This window comes from Corythoichthys intestinalis, chromosome 2 (assembly GCF_030265065.1).
Source record: "Corythoichthys intestinalis isolate RoL2023-P3 chromosome 2, ASM3026506v1, whole genome shotgun sequence".
Lineage (NCBI taxonomy): Eukaryota > Metazoa > Chordata > Actinopteri > Syngnathiformes > Syngnathidae > Corythoichthys > Corythoichthys intestinalis.
The window spans coordinates 44,010,734-44,034,217 of record NC_080396.1 but is presented as its reverse complement, the minus strand read 5'-3'; the positions used below and the strand labels follow the sequence as shown (position 1 = coordinate 44,034,217).

The following is a 23,484-nucleotide window of genomic DNA, read 5'->3' as shown; positions in this document are numbered from 1 at the left end:
CCTTTTTTTGTGTGTTCAATATATTTATTCAGATTTAGCATTGGGAAGAGATACATATAAGACATTTTTTTTCACTTTTTTCCCAAAAGCATAATTTAAAAAAAATATGTCTATATACAGGGTGATTCGAAAAGAATGTGCCAAAACCATTGCGGTTTATTTAAAAAAACTAAAAAAAAAAAATAAAAAATAACTAGCTGGATAAAAGTATTGTATATAACTTCAAGTTTTTATTTCATGCTTTACAGGTGCCTAATTTGACCAACCACAGCGGCACGGACAACATCAAGCCGATATGACTTTAAATTTGTTCAAATTACTTAATTGTTAAAAAGACTTAATTTTTATTTTAATTCTTATCAAATAATTAATTAATTATTCAATAATAATTCAGTCTATTTCAATGTTTTTAAAATGAATAAAGGGATGATGATTTTGGCACATTCTTTTTGAATCACCCTTTTTTAAAAAAAAAATGTTTTAACAATTTTTAAGCACTTTAAATGTAACAATTATAATACGTTTTAAACATGTTACTGTCCCATTGAATTATTTTCAAACAACAATAAAGTAGTAGTAGAAATCTAATAGGCTTTATTAAATGTTTCATTGATTGAGTCTACTCAAATCCGATTGGAACTGCTCACTCACACACAACGAGTTGCCACAGCAACTGTTTAACAAGGTAAAAGAGGATTGACACATGCGACGCTTCAGAAGTTCTTGACTCTGGCAAGATCACACACATGTCAATAATCGTTAGCTTTAATAAACAACTCCAGTGCACGTGCCCTGCCTGCCTGCCTGACGAACAAAGAAGGAGGGAGCGAGAGGGAGTCTGCGTGAACGTGTCGAGACAGCTCATCTGTATTTATTTCTTTTAAATAGAAAATAAATCCGCGACAGACTAAGGGCGTGAAGTTTGAAGTGCGAAGTAGCGAGGGATCACTGTATTTTCTTATTATATGTGTAGTTAGCACACATTTAGCAGTGTTTGGTCATGTCAATCATATGACGTGCTGCATAACCCACACACACCCTTACTCACCGGGTGAGTAAGCCTGTGCTCATTCCAGGCTCCTTTTGTGAAACGCGTGTCAGGTGCTGCTTGGTAAGTTTTGCTTTCTTATCTTAGCTAGATATGCCATGTTGCTTTAGTCTTGAAAGGTCTGTGCCGAGTGGTCATCACACATTAAACTAACTTGTAGCATTAGCATAGCGTTCGCGTCAGCATTACCATTTAGCACGGTGACTAGTCTTAAACTCTTGGAAAACATTTTACATACAGTTCGCGGTGTCTAAGTGAGTTTAATTGTTTTCCTGCTGACTGTACATTATCATCATGAAAACGGAAATGTCTTTGTAGACTACAGTTATGTGCTCGTCTGTCATGTTCATTCGAAATTGTTGGAAACCTTTTTATCTTTTTATTCACGGACTAAAACTTCTGAGGTTTAAAGACAAAAACATTTAGAGAATTGTCGACTAAAACTTGACGAAGACATTTTGAAATGATATTTTATCCAAAAAAAGACAAAGACGAAAATAAAATGGCTGCCAAAAACAACACTGCAATTGATTTATCAGACACTTTAATCATTGAGGTATTTGTTGAAACAAGCAGGACCTGACCGCAATTAACCGATTACGGTACACTCGTAAAACGCCATATTGGTTAAAAGGTGTCCCTCCTCTTTAGCGATTTTAGCGATTGGAATGAAAACCTATAACCAATGTGGCACTTTGGGGAATAGTAGGCCCAATTCAGGGAAACCATAAAGATGCGGCCTGCAATGAAAATGAAGTGACCCTATGCACTTCCCAAAAATAGATTTTCTGTGTGAATTGTTTTGCAATATGAACAAATTGGAGGTCAACCAGCTTTTTGCAATGAATTATGGTCGACGTTAGATGTTGTACTGGACATCCAATGGACCAAAAAGAGCAGAAATTGATCAATCCCACAACAATTATACATTCTTAGACATTATTTTAAAGCTGTTATTTCAAAAGGTGCAATTCCGTTATATTAAAATTCAACTTCCTTGTGGGTAGTACCACTGCTGAAAACATTAGCAGCGTCAGGGCGAGCATCATGGAAAACACGAGGAGGAACTAGGCAGACACAAAGCAGAGGCTTGTCGGCTTTTAATCTATTTAACACAGGCAGGCAACGTTCGGGAAGCCTGCTGGCTTTATGTAATGGAGAAAGCGGAGCTTAATGGCCTTACCAGTTGACTGTAGCCCAGGCCTCCCTCGGGTGGCCGAGGGCTGGTGCCCCGCTTTACCCTCTGCTGCTCGCTCTTTGAAGGCCATGTGGGGAACATGGACGGTTCGATGGGCAGCGGCGTCTCGCGGAAGTACTCGTGTTTAAGCGCCTCGTCAGAGACTATCCTCTTACTGGGACAGTAGGTGAGGAATCTGGAAGACCAATAACAATGTTGTTGTTGATGGTTTTCAAGCTATTTTTTACAGTTCAGAGCTAAACTGTAACACTAAATACAAATTACGAAAGTATACATTCTGTTCATTAGTATACAATAGAGCTGAAACGATTACTCGAATAATTCGAGTAACTGGATTTTAAAAATTGACCGAGGAATTTTTTTCCACCTCGAGGAACCGTTTATAATTTTGCCAGCTCTAAGCATGACGTTTTGCCTGGACTACTTTTAATGTGGCACAACGCGCTGGCGTCATGCGTATACAGGAAGAAGACAGAGGCGGCGGATATATTTGATTTTAAACATGCATGAATATAGTGGCAACAACGAAGAAGCCGACGAAAGTGACGAGAAAGGCACCAAGAAAAAGCAGATAATGTCAAAAGTGAGGGAGCATTTCAGGCTGGACACCAAGGCACCGTTTCATGTATTCACTGTAAGACAGCCCGTCTTCAGCTCCACCGAAGACACCCCATTTACTCCAAAAGTGGAGGAATGATACTTGGGACAAGATAAAATTAAGTTAATGTAGTGCTAATAGGATTAACGTTATTGTACCTTGCTAGCATAACGTCAGCCCTGCGAAAGACTAGGTTTCTATTAATTATGACTACTGACGTTGCGTGGCTAACGTGTCTTTCATATAGACTTTATTTAATCTGTAAAAACACAGCGCTGTAGAGTGATGAGGGTGCAAAATAAAAACATAATAAAGCTAACTGTCAATTTAGCTTAGTAGTCATTGATGGAAGAAATACCAAGTAGCACCGGTTCCTAAAGTGCTCCAATAGAGCAGGTATCATATAGGCATATATTTTGAACACTGCAAAAACTCAAAATCCTATCAGGACTTACAATTTAGACTAACTTAAAAATAACTAGAACTTAAAAATAGCTTGACACAAATGGAAATTCAATTGAAACACGTGGGAAAAACTTTTAAGTGACGTGTGTTATCAAGTGCAATGACATTTTTCGGTAAGAAAACACTTTTTTTTTTTTTTTTTTTTTTTTTAAAGTTTTTTGAGTGAAAGTGAATTTATTGTTTTTTTTTCTAGTCACATCTGAGATGCAATTGTTCGCAGTTTTCAACAATGTACATTTAAAATAAAGACATTGATTGGCAAAAAATGGTGCAATATTAGGTGAAATGTCTTTTTTCTCATGTATATTCATAATTGCTCTTTACCTAAAAAATGTTTTATCTTATTACTCGATTAATTGAAAGAATATTCAACAGTTGCAGCCCTCGTGTACAAAATACTGTATATGTTGTTTTTCAAGCACCTGCTATCTTAATGGTAATATTCAACGAAAGACCTCATTCAGAAGCTTACGAAATTTCGTATCGATTTCCCTTGTTTAATCAAGTACAAAATTATTAATACTTAAACACATAACCTCCTCTGGAACATTTATAGACAAGAAATATACAAACACTCGCAGGCGTACCACTACCATTACTTACAATAGAGTAATAATCAGCTCGCCCAGCCCTACTGTCAATTCATGAGGAGATGCTGGCCCGACCAGGAGGCTCAGATTATTTCCCTTTTATTTTCAGACCAGTACTCTTTGTAGTTTGAAGAAAAAAACACGAACTAAGGTCAACAAGCTCTTAGCAGACATCGCTCAGTGAAGGATCACAGTTATCTCCATCTATATTGGACATCAGCCAATAAGTAAATGTGGACAAGGTCTCAGAACATGCACACAATTCCTTACTCCCTACTGGAGTGTAAATAGTGGCAGAAATGCTGCTCTGGAGGCTCTTTATATTAGGATGGGAAAATTTCAGTGTGAAGGTCCTGTTAACAGGTGAATGCTAACTTGAGAATGACCTCAACTGCATATCAAAGACTTAAAAGGTTTGCAGGCAGCAATGAGTGATAGTGCAAACACCACTAGTCGCCAACATATACCTTTCAACATTTATAAAGCGGCCCTTTCTGAAGCTTTTCAAACATGAGCCTTTTTTTTACCCTCTAACCTCACGTGGTTTGAATATTCACTGTCCTGGCTGTTGCTTTATGACTGGAAGGTTGCCAAATATTTCCAGTGAACTATGATCCTCAGTTTGCACAATGTTCTTGTCTTTTAAATGTGCATGCAGCGACTCTGCAGGTGGGTGTAAATATCTGGGAATGTCTCTCTTCCTTGCAGCTGCTCAAAAACACAGACTTCTCCAGATGTATTGCGCTTAAGGCCAAAAGGTCCCTTATCAAATGTATGTTTGCGCAAACATTTTCTGGTAGCATGGAGCGTCACCATGGAGAGTGCATCTGCGAAACAGAACATGAAGATGGAGCCGAGGCATGCCGATGAATCAGCGCTCCGCTACTGTTGTCATGTTTTAAGTGATGCGGCCAGAAAAGCACGGAGCGAATAAAAAGCTCTGGAGCCACAGGAGGAACAAGCAACGCAAGAATAGATTAACGTGAGTGATCTTTTTTTTCCACTGTCAAATCCTGCTGATTATAACTGATGTGTCTGTTTGATATTTGCCCGTCAATCACATCTGAGTTCAGCGTTCTGTCGGCACCAACTAAAACATTGACAGTGAAGGTTTAACTTCATGTCATGATTTTAAAACTACCACAAGAATACGATCTTTTTCATGATGTTTGAGCAGAATAGACGTCCAAACCTAAAAGGTTCCACAGTGAGTCAGACTGTAAGAATACAAAAAGGTTTTAATAAACTCACTTGTTCATTAAGTCGAAGCCCTGGTCTGAGAGTAGTGCACCAAAACGCTTTCGCAGGTTATTGTAGTGATACTCTGTAAAAGACATCTTCTTTACAGCGGGTAGCTCGTTGTAGCCTGGCCAGATTTTCTCGCTGGGTGTCCCCAGATCCTAAAGACCATAGAAACAACATACGGTGTACTTATTGGAAGGGCAGATGGATATATCCCTTCATACGGACTTGTACAAAAGCCTCCTCACAGGTAATGGGTGCAAGATCATTTGAGGGGCCCAAGTTAGACCAAAGTCATTCACTCAACTAGGGTGGCCTTCTTGGTTTCTTCCCTGGGGCCACTGAAATCTAGCAGCTCCACACTGTGGTACATTGCAGAGCTGCACTGAGAACTCACCTACGGTGGCACATGGTCACAAGATTTACCTTGATTAACCCTTTATAGTGCAAATGTCTATTTTGGGTAATTTAAAAAATAATAATAAAAATAAAAAAACTCAACGCCATAAAAACCAGACTTCTACATATGTGGTAGGGGTGTAACAGTACACAAAAATCTCGGTTCGGTACGTACCTCGGTTTTGAGGTCACGGTTCGGTTCATTTTGGGTACAGTAAGAAAACAAAATGCAAAATATAAATGTGCTAGTTGTTTATTACACACTTTTGTGTTTTCAACAATAGGAACAGTAGCCTATACAAAGCTAGAATTCTGCTCAAAAAGCGGGTATTTAAAGATAATAATCCAACAACAATTTGCCTTTCAGACCCCGCGTATTGGCCAGCTTTCTTTCTGAAAGCAAGAAGAAAAAAGAAGTGCTCTGCTAAAGAGAAAAGCAATCCCAATGACAAAGATTTTAACATGTATTTTACAAATGAAATGCCTCAATTATTTTTTTTTTCTTATGAACGGTTTTCAAAAGCTTTATTGGTGGATTTTGTGAAGTTAAAGCACCACACAGAAATAAATTTAATTGTGTAAGCAGGATCTGTATATTATTCTTATTATTTAATTACAGGTGTTTTAGCTCATTTCAATTTATTTTATTTAAATTGGCTATTATTTATTTTAATATGTGTTTGTATTTTACAAATGTGATATAGTATTCATTTATATTGTACATTTTATGTTGTATAACTTTAGTTCCTATGTGAATATTAGTTCCCACTTGTTTTGTTGTGGTAGGAGGGTTTTGTATTGAATATGGGGCCATGTTGGTTATTATTATGGCAGAGAAGACTGTAAATCAACAAAGGCAAGTCAACTGTGCCCCGATCTACCACTCTACCACTCTTTTTGATGGACTCAAAAAGTAAGTTACGATTGCATATTAGTGTGAAAATCGACCGGATCCACCGTATTTTTACACGAGTGACTTCCGGTCTGCCCGGTCTGCTAGCTAGTAGTATTGACGCAGGAGGGCCGGGTCTCACGTCATATAATAAACTCTGCCGTTGTTTTTGCGTGCATCGCGTCGAGCCGCTTCTGGGATGCAACACGCGGCCGCACTGCGACTGGTGTGCATTCGCTGATTAACTTTAACGGCCGCGTTTCACTACGTTCTCGCGGCGGCCACATTGTTGCGCTGTTGACGTTTCTTACTGTCCTACCGTGTTAGTCCTCAATATAGCAGGGAAGATGGATTAAATATAATCTACACAAAGAAACTGTAACCCGATCGACTCACAGCCTTGAAAAGTAAGGGTTACATTACGTCAGAAACTCGTTCGGTACGCCCCCGTTCCGAACCGAATGCCAAGTACCGAAACGGTTCAATACGAATACATGTACCGTTACACCCTTAATATGTGGTCATCATATTTAACAATAACATTATTAAAAAAGTGTTGTCTACATGACCCAAAATATGATGTCCACGTATGTGGAGGCTAGGACTCAATTACAACTTTGTCGTTATATTTCATTTATTATTAAGCATTATTTTTATATTCTTTTTAATGAATAAATGAATAAAATGATACATTAAATGTTGATAAGTCAATTACAATAAAATGAAGAAAAAAAAACATATACACTCTGGTTGTAACCCACAATAACACTCTAAAGTTGATTTAAAAATATATATTTCATGTTTAGTATTTAACACATTGGCTGCCATCGAGGATGATAGACGTGCAATTCATCTAATCTGGTAAAACTAGCTGTGAATGCTCATTTTTCAATGCTATTGATGGCACTAGACGTTCAATCCATTTTGACAGGGAGGGGCGAACGAACAATGGTGTTCCCCCTTTTTAAGAAGGGGGACTGGAGGGTGTGTTCCAATTATAGAGGGGTCACACTCCTCAGCCTCCCTGGTAAAGTCTATTCAGGGGTGCTGGAGAGGAGAGTCCGTCGGGAAGTCGAATCTCAGATTCAGGAGGAGCAGTGTGGTTTTGGTCCCGGCCGTGGAACAGAAGACCAGCTCTACACCCTCTGCAGGGTCCTTGAAGGTGCATGAGAGTTTGCCCAACCGGTCGACATGTGTTTTGTGGATTTGGAGAAGGTGTTCGACCGTGTCCCTTGGGGAGTCCTGTGGGTCGTGCTTCGGGAGTTCGGGGTACCGAGCCCCCTAGTGAGGGCTATTCGGTCCCTGTACGACTTTGGTCCGCATTACCGGCTTTAAGTCGGATTTTTCCCAGTGGATGTTGCACTGTGCCAAGGTTGCCCTTTGTCACAGATTCTGTTCATAACTTTTTTGGACAGAATTTATAGACTCAGCCGAAGCGTCGAGGGGGTCCGGTTTGGTGGTCTCAGCATTGCATCTCTGCTTTTTGCAGATGATGTAGTGCTATTGGCTTCATTAAGCCATGATCTCCAACTCTCACTTTAGCGGTCCGCAGCCGGATGTGAAGCAGTTGGGATGAAGACAAGCATCTCCAAATCCGAGACCATGGTCTTCAGTCGGAATAGGGTGGCATGCCCTCTCCCGGTCAGGAATAAGATCCTGTCCCAAATGGAGGAGTTCAAGTATCTTGGAGTCTTGTTCACTAGTGAGGGTAGGAGAGAGCAGGAGATCGACAGGCGGATCGGTGTAGCGTCTGCAGTTATGCGGACTCTGTACCGGTCCGTTGTGGTGAAATAGGAGCTTAGCCGAAGCTCTCAATTTACGCTCCAACCCTCAACTATGGTCACAAGCTGTGGGTTGTGACCGAAACAACAAGATCCTGGATACAAGCGGACAAAATGAGTTTCCTCCGCAGGGTGTCCGGGTTCTCCCTTAGAGAAAGGGGGAGGAGCTCAGTCATCCGGGAGGGACTTAGGGTCGAGCCGCTACTCCTCTGCGTTGAAAAGAGCCAGCTAAGGTGACTGGGGCATCTGTTTCAAATACCTCCTGGACGCCTCCATGGAGAGGTGTTCTGGGCATATCCCAACGGTGGGAGGCCCCAGGGATGACCCAGGACACGCTGGAGAGACTCGGTCTCTCGGCTAGCTTGGGAACACCGGAAAAGCTGGTTGAAGTGGCTGGGGAGGGGGAAGTCTGGTCTTGCCTGCTAAAGCTGTTGCCCCCACGACCCGACCCCGGATTAAGCGGTAAATAATGGATGGATGGATGGATGGATGAATGGAGGATGTGGGAGAGCAAAGGACCCACCCACCCAAAACTAAAGTTTTAAATATCAAATAGAAAAAGCGCTATTTAATGGCAGCCAATGAGTTGAAGGGGTGTCCTATAAAGGGTTAATGTTGATTGTAAATTTACCTTGAATATTTTATTAATTTGGTCAATTTCCGATTTTCCAGGAAAAAGAGGTTTCTGGGTGAGGAGCTCGCCAAATATGCAGCCCACAGACCACATGTCGACAGCTGTGGAGTACTCCTGCAGGAAGGAGAAAAACACAGTGGCAGTCCATAAAAACATAATGCAGACAGTCTGCCTGGCACGTTTCTACTTGGGTCTGTCTGGCTTGTGAAAGTGGATGTGCTGTGACGACCGCTGGACCTTTTCCATGTGTAAATCATCTTGTGTAAAAGTCAAAATAGGGTTTCCATAAGCTAAGTGATTTGCAGATGTTGGTTTTGTATGTATTTTGGGGGGTAAAACAATCAGCAGTGATGACATACTCCGCTCAGTTATAAGTGCAGTATTATGAACTGTAGAACAATGCGCATGTCCTTTTTTTTCTTTTTTTTTTAAAAATATTAATTAATTTACCTTCGCTCCAAGCAGTAGTTCTGGTGATCTGTACCACAAGGTTACCACTACAGGAGTGTAGGGCTTCAAGGGGGATCCGTATTCACGGGCTAAACCAAAGTCACCAACCTAAAATTAAAAATAAAAATCAAATAATTGTAGAAAATTCCTTTTGTCCAAATATGTTCTCCCTTCAGGAACGTAAATATCAAATCAAGACAATTCTCATCATTTCGCATCACAGCAAAGAATTAAACTGAAAAAAAAATTCCTTATTCCTTTAACCCTATACACTCCGCTCTGTACAATCGGGGATGCCGGCGTCCACTTGATTTCTGTGGGCCCTAACGTCTGTTGTACTCGTCATAAAGACGTCTTTTTGGCCAGTTTATGGACGAATAGTAGCTCTTTCATTCAACACCAGATATCAGCACTTTCGCATCAGAACTAAATGAGTTTTCCCAAGGCGGCTGAAAAAATCCAGTCCAAGTCCACGTCAGTGGCAGCCATCTTGCATCTGTGATGTTTCATATCATGCCTCTGCTGGAATAATCAATATTCCCTCACAATTACATTGAGAAAATGGCATCACAACGACAAGGCAGGGTTACAAAAAATGTGTAGAACACCAGTAGAAGAGCATCCAGTCCTTAGGAAGGGAGTAGAAGCCGTAAATTATGCCGAGTCTGAAGATGAGTCCCCAGAAAGAGGGGACATGGACTCGGAGGAAGAGGATTTGATCAATAATGGCATTGACTCCTTCCAAGAAGGTAATAAAATGAAAATATATAGCCATTTATCATGAACATATCGATTCATTCAAATTAGATAAGATTTGAGCCCTACAGACATACCATGAACAGAGTGACCCTCACTGCTGAATCAATAACATCTTGTATTATTGCCCATGTAAAAAAAAAAAAAGACCCACATTTTTTTGAGAAAACTGAAGGCTTTTAGGTGCGCCTTATAGTGCGGAAAATACGGTAATATTTTTTCCACTTTTCAGATACCTGCCATAGCTCCAACAGCTGAGAGGGCGAGAGGTAGAGCCAGAGACATGAACAGACCCTTCTCAGATGTAAAAGATGAAGTTTCATTTCATTGAAATGAAAAGAAAATGTTCTTTTTCAAGTTTCATGACAATAATGTCTATTGTTTAAAACTATCAAAAAGTGCCATTTTTAGAATGTAAACTACTCTGTGCTCATTTGCTCAACCTCGATGAATCATAGATGTATAAATGAATAACATTTTGATAAAAACAGTTAAATAGAAACACAATTGCCACAGGGATGCTTCTGCTCTGTTGGTCAGTGCACTCCCGCGGGTAATTTGCTATTCATTTGGGCTATTTATAGGTCCCTTCCTGTTTATTTCGGGGCCTTAACGGATCACCCCCTGTTGATTTTGACTCGCTTGTTCATTTTGGGGCATTTATGGGTCACTTCCTGTTGATTTTGGTTCACTTCCAACTAATTTTGGCGAATATACAAGCCACCTCGTGTTGATTCTGCGGCATTCCTGGGTCACGCCCAGTTAATTTCGGATCGTTTTTTTGTTAATTTAGGTTGGGGTCCACGTCACTTCCTATTGATTTCTGGGCATTTATGGGTCTCTAGCTGTTGATTTTGGAGCTTTCTATGACATATAAACTGTTTGAGACCCCCAATAACACTCTGAAGTTAATTTTTTTCAATTTTTATGGTATTAAAAGGAGTGCAGATGCTAAACTTTAAAGCGCAAGACAAGGATTTGATCAATGCAACACAGTGTTTGAAAAAATCTTGTATAACAACGTGGGGGGGAGATATGATGGGTCATAGTCGCGAAAAAACAGCAATAAAAGCCAGTATTTCCAGGAAGTAGGCAAAATAGCCGTTGTCAGACATTTTTAAATGCCAGTACTACTATTTTTGCCAAGGAAATGCTAGGATTCTGATTGTGCGGCCTACACGTCACGCACTTGCTACCTACCGTTGTATGCATGCCTTCTGAATAAACAGGCTTTAAGGGCTATAGGAAATGAAAAAAACTGAGTCTCAGACTTGAGAAAGACAAAGATATATTCCACAACTACAAAAAAAATAAAGAGTGTGAGCCTATTTTTTTTGCTACTAATTATCTGTTTCAAGTGTATCACTGTTCATGTGCTCTACGCGCATGGCATGACCGTCATCAGGTATGTAACACAACGACTGCGCTTGCAAGTAGTGTCATTTTCTGTGTTTCACGATGATTTTCTTCTTCTCCTAGTTCTAATTCGTGGTTTAGATTCTTTGAACAAATTTCACAACAGGCTCATTTATACTAGCTCTTGTCCTTTAATCCGAGTGGGATATGTAGGAGAAAACTCACCTTAAGAATTCCCTTGTGGCTGAGCAGCAGGTTGGACGTTTTCAGGTCCCGGTGGAGAATCCAGTTATCGTGAAGATGCCGGACTCCTCGAAGCAGCTGAATCATCAGAGTTTTGACTTCTCCTGTAAGATGGTGGGGAAGCTCCGTTTTAGCATGTAACTAGTACCGTGCATCCTTTATAATTATCATGATAATGCCTTCACCTGGCAGGAAAGGCTGCTTCATGGTTTCCATCAGACTCTTCAAGTCATGTTCAACGTAGTTCATCACAATGTAAATCTTGTCCATGTTGCTTCCAACAACTATTTCCTGCATGGGATGACAAATATTAGGCACAAACCAAACAACCGGATTCTTAAGAAAAATAAATCCTCTCACCCTCACTGTGACAATGTTGGGGTGTTGAGCTTTCAATATAGTATTGATTTCTCTCAAAGATGTAATAGGAAAGCCTTCCTTTTCCTTCTCCATCTTAAGCCTTTTCAAAGCTACAATTTCATCTGCAAAAATGAGAGCATAGAACTCATCCATTTACCCATGAGCTAAATGGCCCACACAGCGCTGACTCGCATACCGGTCTTCTTGTCCTTGGCTCTGTACACCACACCATACGTTCCCTCCTCAATTCGGTTCAGACATTGAAATTCCTCCACACTGCGACAACCCTTAAAAACAACATGATTTTTCAGGTTATGAATAGCTGCAGAGTTTTCTTTTTGGTTTACTCCAAAATCTAATTTGTTAAGTGTGACACATTGACATGAACCTGTAAAGCAGGCAAATATTTGGGGAGCTCCTTCTTCAGCTCCACAGGTGAAATTGGGGGAGAGTCAGGGACATAGTTTCCTTCTGGTGTGGGGGACCGTGAATGAGTCTGCGACTGAGGTGTAGGGTCACCATCACCTGCGTCTTCTTCATCTTCTTCGTCCTCCATCTCCTCACCACTTTCTTCTGTGTCGTGGTCGAAACGGGATTCAGGTACTGTTGGATGAAGGTTGAAGCCCTAATTATTCGGGACGAAGGTCACACTATTTAAAGGAAACTCAATTAACTAGTGCTGCAACAATTAATAGATTAACTCGAGTAATTCGATTAGAAAAAAGCTTCGAACCAAATTTTGCTGCTTCGAATAATCGTTTAATTAGAGTGGTGCAGTAATGTTTTGTTTTAAAAGCGTTTGCATGTAGTTTTATTGATTTGGGTGGATACAACGCCCTCTGGTGGCAACAGTGAATATGACACAACTCATTAAACATGGCTAAATCCAGCTGCTCCCAGTTAAAACCAACATAAGCTACGTTTTTGTTTGAGCTAATGTTTTTTTTACGCATTTGTAATTTAGTTTATAGGTATATTTTGCCTTTTTTGTGGGAATATGTGTTTTAACCATTTGTTAAGAGCATTGTAAAAATTTAAAAAAGTTAACATTTTACAGCATTTAAGCTAGCGGCTAAGATGAGGTATTTAAATTTATTTCTAATGAAAGTGCATAGTTTGAAGAAACCCTCAGGAATTTTACTTTGTATTCGCAATTAATGCTCTTTTGAAAGTGCAAGCATTTTACATCTCCTAAAATTTATTCTGCAACGCATTAAATGTTCCTAATCCGATTACTCCATTACTCGAACTAACAAGTTGATAGATTCATCGACTACTAAAATAATCGATAGCTGTAGCCCTACAATTAACTCATTGGCTGCTATAGGCAGTGAAAGACATCTAATCAGTTTTGACCGAGTGAAGCCCTCCATTTAAGATTTTCTTAACAAACAACCTTGAGTGCAAAATTAACAATTTAGTCACATTTACTAATCAGGCATTAATTAATACATAAAATCATTACATTGATTCAATAGAACAAGACAGAGTTGATACTACAGTGCCCTCCATAATTATTGGCACCCCTGAAAAAGATGTGTTTTTTAGCTTCTAATATTTTTCTTTTAATTCAAATAATATGGGACCTTAATGGAAAAAAAGAAAAATCCAACCTTCAATAGAAGTGCATTCATTCAGTGGGGGAAAAAAATCGCACATAAAGAAAAAAATATTTGACATCAAATAATGTGTGTCACAATTATTAGCACCCCTGGTGTTAATACTTTGTACAACCCCCTTTTGCCAACAAAACAAGGTCTGGGGACTGAGATGGCCATGGGAGGAGCTTGATTTTGTGTCCGGTGAACCATTTCTGTGCAGATTTGGCCATATGTTTAGGGTCATTGTCTTTCTGAAAGACCCAGTGACGACCCATCTTCAACTTTCGGGCAGAGGGCAACAGATTTTGATTTAAAATGTCCTGGTATTTCAAAGCATTTATGATGCCATGCACCCTAACAAGGTTCCCAGGGCCTTTGGAAGTGAAAAAGCCGCACAGCATCACTGACCCACCCCCATACTTCACAGTGGGTATGAGGTGCTTTTCCGCATGCACATCTTTCGTGGCACGCCAGCCCCACTTAGAGTGTTTGTTGCCAAAAAGCTCAATCTTGGTCTCATCTGACCAAAGCACACGGTCCCAGTTGAAGCCTGGGACCCTGTGTATTTTTGTTTTGCAAAAGGGGGTTGTACAAAGTATGAACACCAGGGGTGCTAATAATTGTGACACACATTATTTGATGTCAAATATTTTTTTTTTTTTATGTGGGATTTTCCCCCCCACTGAATGAATGCACTTGTATTGAAGGTTGGATTTTTGTTTTTTTCCCATTAAGGTCCCATGTTAATTGAATTAAAAAAAATATTAGAAGCTAAAAAACACATCTTTTTCAGGGGTGCCAATAATTATGGAGGGCACTGCATTATTTTTGCCAAAATTGTTTAACTTTGCACGATGTATATGTTTATTGTACATAAATGAAGATGTTTTTTCATTTTTTTGGGGGTCATTTTTTGGGCGACTGAGCAATACGGCATCGAACACTGTGGTACAAATTTAATTCCCTGATTGTAAAGGTATTCAATTCAAAAACAATAATTTGTTCAGGACTACCATGTATGAAAAACTATTGCTCTAAGACTGGTTTGGTATTCAATGTACTCTTAACTTTATAACGAAGTATCACACCAGTGCTTTCCTAAATGCGGAAAGTAAAAGCGTCTGCGGCCAAATAGTGAATCTGAAATTGATTACAGGAGGCCCTTGCTACGCTGAAAAACTTTCAGCGGTCTGCCTTCTCATTTACATTTGGATCACAGATGTGCCTGCAAGAATGAGTCCGAGGAAGGCATTTAAAAAAAAAAACAAAAAAAAAAAAAAAAAACAAAAAAACTCGTTTGGTACAAAATAAGAACAGTTTGTTATTCAAATCTAATTTATTCAATTACTGACCAGGAGACGCGAATAAATTATGAACGTAGTCAGACGTACAAATCTAAATTGAAGAACTTAATGGAGACACATTGAGGACACAAAAATTAATACATTTTTTGGTGGCTAGCTACACATGTATCAATACATGTTTAAATAACATTAGTGGTTGACCTGCAGGTATGTGATTTCCATTTTCCTGCTCCTCTTCAAAGTCCTCCTCTGACTGTTCCTCCTCACTCATTTCCTCTACAAAATAAGAGGCTTTAATGTTAAGTCTACACATTACATCTTAAGTACTACAATACAACAATATGAAACAGTTTATTACCTGCACTCTGCTCAGACCTCTCTGAGCCAGAGACTGAGACAGACTCTCCCTCCTCTTCTTCTTCTTCTTCTTCCTCTTCTCCTTCTTCACCATCAGTCTTGCTGCTGGATTCCCCTTCTTCCTCCTCTTCCTCTTCAGAGGCAGATCTTGATGCTACATGAAGGAACATGAGAATAAATGATTCCTGCTTATCATCTTTAGAAGCGATCTTCACTTTGGTCCTCATAATGATAATCTCTTACCAGGTGAAGTCTCAGCAGAGCTGCTTTTCCTTTCACTGTCACTAATGTCTTGGAGGTCCGCGAGTAGGTCTTGGACCTCCGGCCTCTCCTCTTTTGAAGCTGCGGGCAGAACACGAGTTACCATGACAATGTGTCTCTTTACAGCATTAAAGGCAATGTTGTGATTGTGACACAAACTCACTATTTTTCCGGAGTTCACCGGGTTCTGTTCTCTCCCGAGGAACATGGACAGGACTGCGGCTGCGGTGACTTGATTTTGATTTCTCACCATAGTCATCTGGTAGCATTCTGTGGTGTGAAGGCACTGGGAACAGAGGTTTGGGGGTTTGTTGATGACTGAATGTAACACTACCTCATTAACTCATTGGATGCCTCTGATAGTGATTGATGAACCAGAGTTGCTCCAAAATTAGAATAGAATAGCCCTTTATTGTCATTATACAGTTGTACAATGAAGTTGTGAAATGAATTGTTTATACATTGATTGGCAATTTGAAATGAGTTGTGTAATATTTACTGTTGCCACTAGAGGGCAGTGTATTCACCCAAATCGATAAAACTAAATGCAAACACTTTTAAATCAAACCATTACAATGACACTTTAATTAAATGAATACGCGAAGCAGCAAAATTTAATTTGAATCTTTTTTTATAATCGAATTACTCAAGTTAATCGATTAATCGTTCCAGCACTAATCAAAGCAAAATTAAAATGAATAAAAACAGTGCTACACTCCGGTTATTGCCCCCGTTAACACTCTAAAGTGGATTTTCTTGAGTTAACTGCTACCTAAGACAAATATCCATTTCAAAAGGTATCTTGTGGGCATACTTAAAAATGTTGACTACTTGAATCCACGCCCTTTTTCTTAAAGCATACCTGAAGTGTCAAATTGGCAGCCAGCAATGGCAGATATTGTAAATGAAATAAGATGTGAAATAATGTGATTAAGATATATTGTGTGAATACTTTAAAAATGCAAATGTTGAATTTTAATAATATAACAAATTTATCACAAGTGAGGAAGAATGTATTCATGTGATGGATGTTCTTTCAGGTCCGTGTACCTTTCGGCCATTCGTTTTTCCTTCTAATTTTGGAAAATAAATGGAAAATGAGCCCAATTCCGTTTTTTTTTAATGTGTTAACAAAAAACGAGAACTGAATCGCTTTCATTTCCCGATTAAAGAGTGATAATTCATTAACGGAAAATGAGCCTTAATCCGTTCTTCCAATATTAGTTTATTTAACCGAAGTCGAAAAACAAACTATGCCCAATATTTGTTTTCCACCAATTTCGTTTTTAAAATGAGCCGTCAACCGGAGGACGATGTTCTTCTTTCGTATAAATTAATATTATGCTGCTGCAGCAGGGTCTTGCCCTCTGGTGAGATCCACCATCGGACATTTCTCAACGAAAACCACCATGTAGAGCCAAATTGTCTAGACAAGTGTGCAGCTATGTCATTAGATGACAAGCCATCTGTTTTCATATTTAACATTAAATCAGCATAGCTGTCCAAAGCCATTGTTCGATAACGTGGAGTAAACACGCTAATTATTAGGACCAGGGCTCGACAAGACCCTGCTGCAGCCGAATGATATTAATTCAGAAGAAGAACTTCGTCTGGCTCAATATAAAAGCGAACTTGGTGGAAAACAAATACTGGGCGAATTCTTTTTTTTTTTTCGACTTCTGTTCAATAAACTAATTGAACTAAAAAACTAACTAAAAAAACACATTAATATGCTCGTTTTCCGTTATTGAATTACCAGTTTTTAATCGGGAGACGAGAGAGGATTTTTCTTTTTTTCTTTTTTTTGTTAAAACACATAAAGGCAAAAAATGGAATTGGGCTTGTTTTCCGTATTTTGCTTCCCAAAATTAGAAAGAAAAACGAACAGCCGAATAAGTGATAATGCCGATTAACGATTTAAACATATACCGTGGTATGAAAATGTCAAGGTTTCAAAACCACAAAAATTTTCTGGCATAGTGTCCCTACAGTATTAGCTATTTTTTTATATCCCAAAAATGCATGGAGAAATCCCTCGCTTGCAGCTGCAAGGCTCAAGCCTCCCCCACCAGTTGTTGCTCAGTGTCAGTGAGTCAGCTGTGCTATATGATGGCAGGAGGAGGAGAAACTCCTGAACTTTTCCCCCATCGAAGAAAACGAAATCGCTGGTGTGGGAATACTTCGGCTACAGAAAGTTATAGACAGCCGCGAATTAGGGAGGTGGGCCAACCGACATGAAAAACATGTTTGCGGAGGGTGGCTACCGAGGAGGCAATACCTCCAATATGATTTCACATTTATACAAAATTCAAGGTTAGTAAAAACTGTCATGAAAGTTTCCCACCAGCTAAGAGAGAACTTTAGTATGTTTAGTGTGTCCAGCGGTGGTAAAACATGTTATTTTCTTTCTAGCAACTGTCTATGTTGAGAAAGAGAGTGTGAGTATAATGTAAATATGATACGTGTCATACACACGTGCTTTTTATGGACAATATTTTTTGTTATGATTGTAATAATGTTGAGCTGTGGCTGAGGGTCTAGGCTCACCTAAAGGACTGCATTTAATTTTATTTAGAATATTTTGTTTTTTAAATTTATTTTTACTTATCATTACTTATTTTCCAATTTGGTAATATGTTTTGAAAGATAAAACTCCTGTTCAATGGGAAAAAAAATCTTTAAACCCAGATATCTCAAAGTAACATTTTCGAGCTGTGATTGCAATATAGTGATACCGTGATATATTGGCTTAAGGTTATCATAGCGTCAGAATCTCAAACCGGCACATGCCTAATGCTAAGTTTTTGCTAGCATTTCAATAGGGTTTTCCTACGAGTGTGCCTGAGAAAAGCCGTATTAAAATTAAACTTTAATAAATCACTCAACTCTAATTTGCAGTTTGAAATAGTTGACTAATTGAGAAGCCATCAATGGAGGACTACTAACCATCTCGTCGACTCTCTCTTTCTTTGCGTCGCTCTTCAGCCCTCCGCTCTCTGTCCTTCAGCTCTCTTTGCTCTTTCTGCTGTTCGCGCAGTTTCCTATCACGTTCCCTCTGCCGCTCCTGTTGTTCCAGACGGTCCCTGTGGTCCAAAAAAAACCCAGGAGAATCCAGTCGAGGTCTGTCCAGAACCAGAAGCCCAATTTTGTCAATGCAGATTTTTTATTGTCAGAATAATTATCACTACTACATCAGCACTGAATGTGTTAAATAATTGACACGACTGTACTTAATGTGACTATTTAATGTAAAACTTCACTAACAGCATCAATAACTCAAAGGAAATCAAAATTTCACAAAAGATTTAAACACTACACACATTATACTGACACACTACATGCTGGGCTGTTCCCAAGGGTACACCTTGGCAATAGTATTTACCTCAGGTGGAGGTCTTTGCTAAGTAGTGATGCGGCAAAACCAAATATGAGGAATCCAATGTTGAAAACAATCGTGTGAAGACTTATAACACTTTATACCTTGTGCGGATTACAAAATGTTAGCTCGAATACGTTCCTTCGGGCAGGATTAGTTTGTTCATTTCTAACTTTTTTGAGTAAAAAATGTCTTGGGGACAACAATCAAAAGTGCATTCTTGTGCCGTTTTCGGACGAAGGTTTTCAGTGACCTTTTCCTTTTAGTGTTCACCTCTCTCTGCGTGAATGCGCTCTGGCCTGCTCCCTTCGTTTTTGCCTCTCCCAGTCTTGCCGGGCTTTATCTTCTTCCCACTGACGCTTCCTACGATCACGCTCCCTCTCTTTGTCTTTTGCCCGGGCGTGCTTCCCTGCTGTATGGAGAATACAGCTTCAATACAGTGATATGGAAAAGTATCTGAACCTTTCGGAATTTCTCACATTTTTGCATAAAATCACCATCAAATGTGATCTGATCTTTGTCAAAATCACACGGATGAAAAAAGTGTGTGCTTTAACTAAAACCACCCAAACATTTGCCACGTTTACATGGAGCCAAATATTACAATTACAATCGGAATATTTGTTCAAACCGAATAAATGTGTTCCATATAAACACCTCATTCGGAATGAACAGGCCCAAACCGAATGGAATTTCATTCCGATTCACAGGGGTGGAATATTCCTTTTCCCAAACCGATTAGAAGTAAAATTATATCATGTAAACAGGGAAGCGGAATGGTGTCTGGTTGCGTTCTTTCTGCGCATGCTCCGTACTGACGTGGTGACGTCACTCGGTGACGTAAGTAACGTCACTTGCAACATGGCTTCCAAGCACACGCACAGCGCACCCACACAACTTTTTAAATGAACGGCGTATCATTCTGAAGTTTTGTTTCCACTCGAAAAGTTAAAACAGCAGCTGATCTGACGATCGATCTCCATGTTTTGCAACGTGACGCTTTGTTTTGATTAATCTGCGCATGTCAGACGGCAGTTGTCAAACGTCCTTTCGGAATAAAGGCAGTCACATGTAAACGCTGGATCGGAATAGATGAAGTGACATGTAAACAGCTGATGTGAAATTTCCATTCGGAATGATTTGAATCGGTATGAATAAAAGTCAGCATGTAAACGTGGCTATTGATAGGTTTTCATATTTTAATGAAGATAGTGTGCAAACAATGACAGAAGGGGGGTAATAAGAAAGTGAACCGTCACATTTAATATTTTGCCCCCCCTTTGGCAGCAATAACTTCAACCAGACGCTTCCTGTAGCTGCAGATCAGTCTGTCATAGTTCAGTCAGATTCCTGGAATGTCTGGCGTGAATCGCTGTCATTAGGTCATGCCACAGCATCTCAATTGGGTTCAAGTCAGGACTTTGACTTGGCCACTCAAGAACGTGTATTTTGGTCTTCTAAAACCAACATGAAGTTGATTTACCCCTATGTTTTGGATCACTGTCTTGTTGCAGCATCCATCTTGTTTCTAGCTTCAACCGTCTGTCTGCCGGCCTATGATTTTCCTGCAAAACTTCCTGATAAAGTTTTAAATTCATTCTTCCATTAATGATTGCAAGTTGTCCAGGACCTGAGGCAGCAAAACAGCCCCAAATCGTGATGCTCCCTCTGCCATGCTTCACGGTGGGGATGAGGTGTTGATGTTGGTGGGCTGTTCCATTTTTCCTCCACATATGACGTTGTGAGTACTCCCAAACAATTCAACTTTGGGTTCATCAGTCCACAAAATATTTTGCCAAAACTTCTGTGAAGTGTCTAAGTGTCTTTTTGCAAACATTAAATGAGCAACAATGTTTTTTTAGACAGCAGTGGCTCCCTCCGTGGAGTCCTACGATGAACACCATTCTTGGCCATTGTTCTACAAATAGTTGATGTGTGCACAGAGATATTGGACTGTGCCAGTGATTTCTGTAAGTCTTTAGCAGACAGTCTAGGGTTCTTTTTTTACCTCTCTGAGTATTCTGCGCTGAACTCTTGGCATCATCTTTGGTGGATGGCCATTCCTTGGCGGAGAAGCAACAGTGCCCAACTTTTTCCCTTCGTAGACAACTCTGACTGTCGATTGATGAACATACCGACTTTTAGAGATGGGAAAGGATACAAAACTAACTTTATACAAATCAACCATCCTTGAACGCAGGTCTTCAGACAGTTCTTTTGACCGAGCCATGATGCACATCAGACACTGCTTCTCATGAAGACAATTCTTATCAGGTGTGTGTTTTATAGTGGTCAGGGCAGCTTTAAACCAATCATCAGTGATTGGGCACACACCTGACTTAAATTGTTCGGTAAAAATTGGTTTCAATTGCTCTTTAAGTCTCCTTAGGCAGAGGGTTCACCTACTCATTTCCCCCCTTCTGTCATTGTTTGCATACAATCCTCATTAAAATATGAAAACCTATAAATGTCTGGGTGGTTTTAGTTAAAGCAGACAACCCTTTACATCTTTGTGATTTTGACAAAGATCAGATCACATTTGATGGTGATTTTATACAGAAATGTGAGAAATTCCAAAAGGTTCAGATACTTTTTCATACCACTGTAGATGCAGATATGCATTTTGCACTAACAATGTATAGAATAAAGTCCAGCACCTCCTTCAGAAGAATGGCTACGACGGCGTCGCTTGTCTTTTCTTTTCTCCTCCTTTCTGTGATGAGATTTTTCTTTCCTTGCAACCTGCTGTGGAGGCTTAATAGCGAGCGAATCGTCCTCCTCTCCTCTGAATTTGTAAAAATAGAGACACACAACGAAACATTTGGCGATTTATTTTTTTTTTGCACAAAAAAGCTCCCCTTATATTGAAGACGGTGTCATTTTAAAACAACAACAGTACAGTACCTTTTGTACATTAGCGCTAGGCAATGATCACTGTTCCAACCTCCGGAAAAAAAACAACTACTTTTTTTCTCCATTTTTCATAAAATTGTGCTTCCAAGTCCAATGATCCAAAATTGGTATAATTCAGTTCAACTAATTTTAGATCAACCCTGTTTGAAACTAAGCACTCAAAATCAAGTGGACACACTTGCCCACAAGTTAACTGGAGGTCAGACAGGTCTAGACTTTCTATACTCCTGCAGAGAATGCATACCATATGCTTACCTAAAAAAAGTGTTACCACCCCTCTGTTATTGAAAATATAGTTGTTACAAAACAAATATATATTTTAAATTGTAAGAAAAATACCATTAAAAATCAGACATTGCTTTTGAATTTCAAATCAACAAATTTATCTTAAAACAAACTCATGAAATGGGCCTTGACAAAAATTATGGTATTGGTAAATATGACTGGCAAACAACCTATTTATGTATGAACAAATTAGGGATGTGTGTAAATTTTATACACAAACACATATATAAGTCTGCAATTTGCAAACCAGCATGCTGATAAGCCAAAAACCTAAAGGAATAGTGTTGTACGATATCACCAGGTATATAAGCCGATAAAAGCTTTTTTTTAAAATGATATTGTATAATATCGACATTTGGTTTTTCATTATCAGTTTTGGGCCAATATGCATATGGCAGTGCTTGCATGTCCACTTATAAACCCCAATCACGTGACGTCACAACTCCGCCCCCCCGACTGGTGCCGCCATATTGTCCGTCAGCTCATCGTGTTTACATATTACCGCTACGTACATTCCGTGTTTTTCTTCTTGTCTAAGGTATCACCGCCTAGTAAACGAACCCAAAACCCTTCCTGACAATTGTTGACATTGATTAATCAAAATGGTGAAGGCATGTGTGGCGGTTGGTTGCAGTAACAGAGATGATAAACGGTCATTTTAGTAGTTGCTGTGTGCTCATTGTTAAAAGGGCAAATCTCGAAAGCAGCACGGTTTGTTTATCTCGGTCCATGGTGCGTTCGTGTCGACAGCCGTTACACAGCAGCGAAAACATCAATATGATGCCAACACGATCGCAGACATCATCAGACGGAGACTACGAAGCTCGTCGCCACGGTCGCACAGCAAGAAGGTGAGCGCAACAACAGGTGTTGTGCCGAAAAATAGCCGCCCTGCATCAAATGTCCCCCCTGACGGGAGCGCCCACACGGAAACGACTTTCTTGCACCGTGAATATGTATTATTTTACTCTGCTTGAACAAATAAAGGTCATACCTGTGTGATTGTCATTGGGATATGTTCGTGAAAACCTGTAGACTAATACATTTCTGTTCAAAGATGGTTATGTGGCCCAGTCCACGATTTGTTACTAAAATACAGTACTAATATTTTGTGTAATTTAATTATTTAAAACTGATCTTACAGTCGTAAATCCATTACTGTAATGCGTCCATGAAATATTTGATGTTCTCACGTCAATAAAGCGTTATAAATAAGCGCTCCCGTCAGGGGGGACATTTCACGCGGGGCAGCTATTTTTCGGCACACACCGGCCCGTTATTGATCAAGTTTCATTTTACAATCGTGACAACGGTGACGCTCAGCTGACCAAATGTCGGTTTATATTCAGGCCGGTGCCGATTTTGGGTACCCGAC

At 39.6% G+C, this 23,484-nt stretch overlaps 1 protein-coding gene across 3 annotated transcripts in view; it reads right to left on the bottom strand.

The window, feature by feature from the left end:
• The window catches only part of cdk11b (cyclin dependent kinase 11B), a 37,855-nt gene that overhangs the window by 7,257 nt on the left and 7,114 nt on the right, over positions 1-23,484 (bottom strand). The window contains exons 4-19 of one of the 3 annotated variants that reach the window (XM_057860948.1): positions 21,545-21,696; positions 19,185-19,323; positions 18,482-18,657; positions 15,699-15,821; positions 15,518-15,616; positions 15,276-15,428; positions 15,119-15,193; positions 12,401-12,615; positions 12,209-12,299; positions 12,013-12,134; positions 11,838-11,943; positions 11,635-11,756; positions 9,298-9,405; positions 8,845-8,961; positions 5,151-5,299; positions 2,232-2,421 (exon numbers count right to left, since the gene is read on the bottom strand). In XM_057860948.1, the coding sequence (XP_057716931.1) occupies positions 2,232-2,421; positions 5,151-5,299; positions 8,845-8,961; positions 9,298-9,405; positions 11,635-11,756; positions 11,838-11,943; positions 12,013-12,134; positions 12,209-12,299; positions 12,401-12,615; positions 15,119-15,193; positions 15,276-15,428; positions 15,518-15,616; positions 15,699-15,821; positions 18,482-18,657; positions 19,185-19,323; positions 21,545-21,696 (2,137 nt within the window). The remainder of the gene's footprint in view (positions 1-2,231; positions 2,422-5,150; positions 5,300-8,844; positions 8,962-9,297; positions 9,406-11,634; positions 11,757-11,837; positions 11,944-12,012; positions 12,135-12,208; positions 12,300-12,400; positions 12,616-15,118; positions 15,194-15,275; positions 15,429-15,517; positions 15,617-15,698; positions 15,822-18,481; positions 18,658-19,184; positions 19,324-21,544; positions 21,697-23,484) is intronic. The other 2 variants (XM_057860963.1, XM_057860956.1) reach the window with 2 other exon arrangements.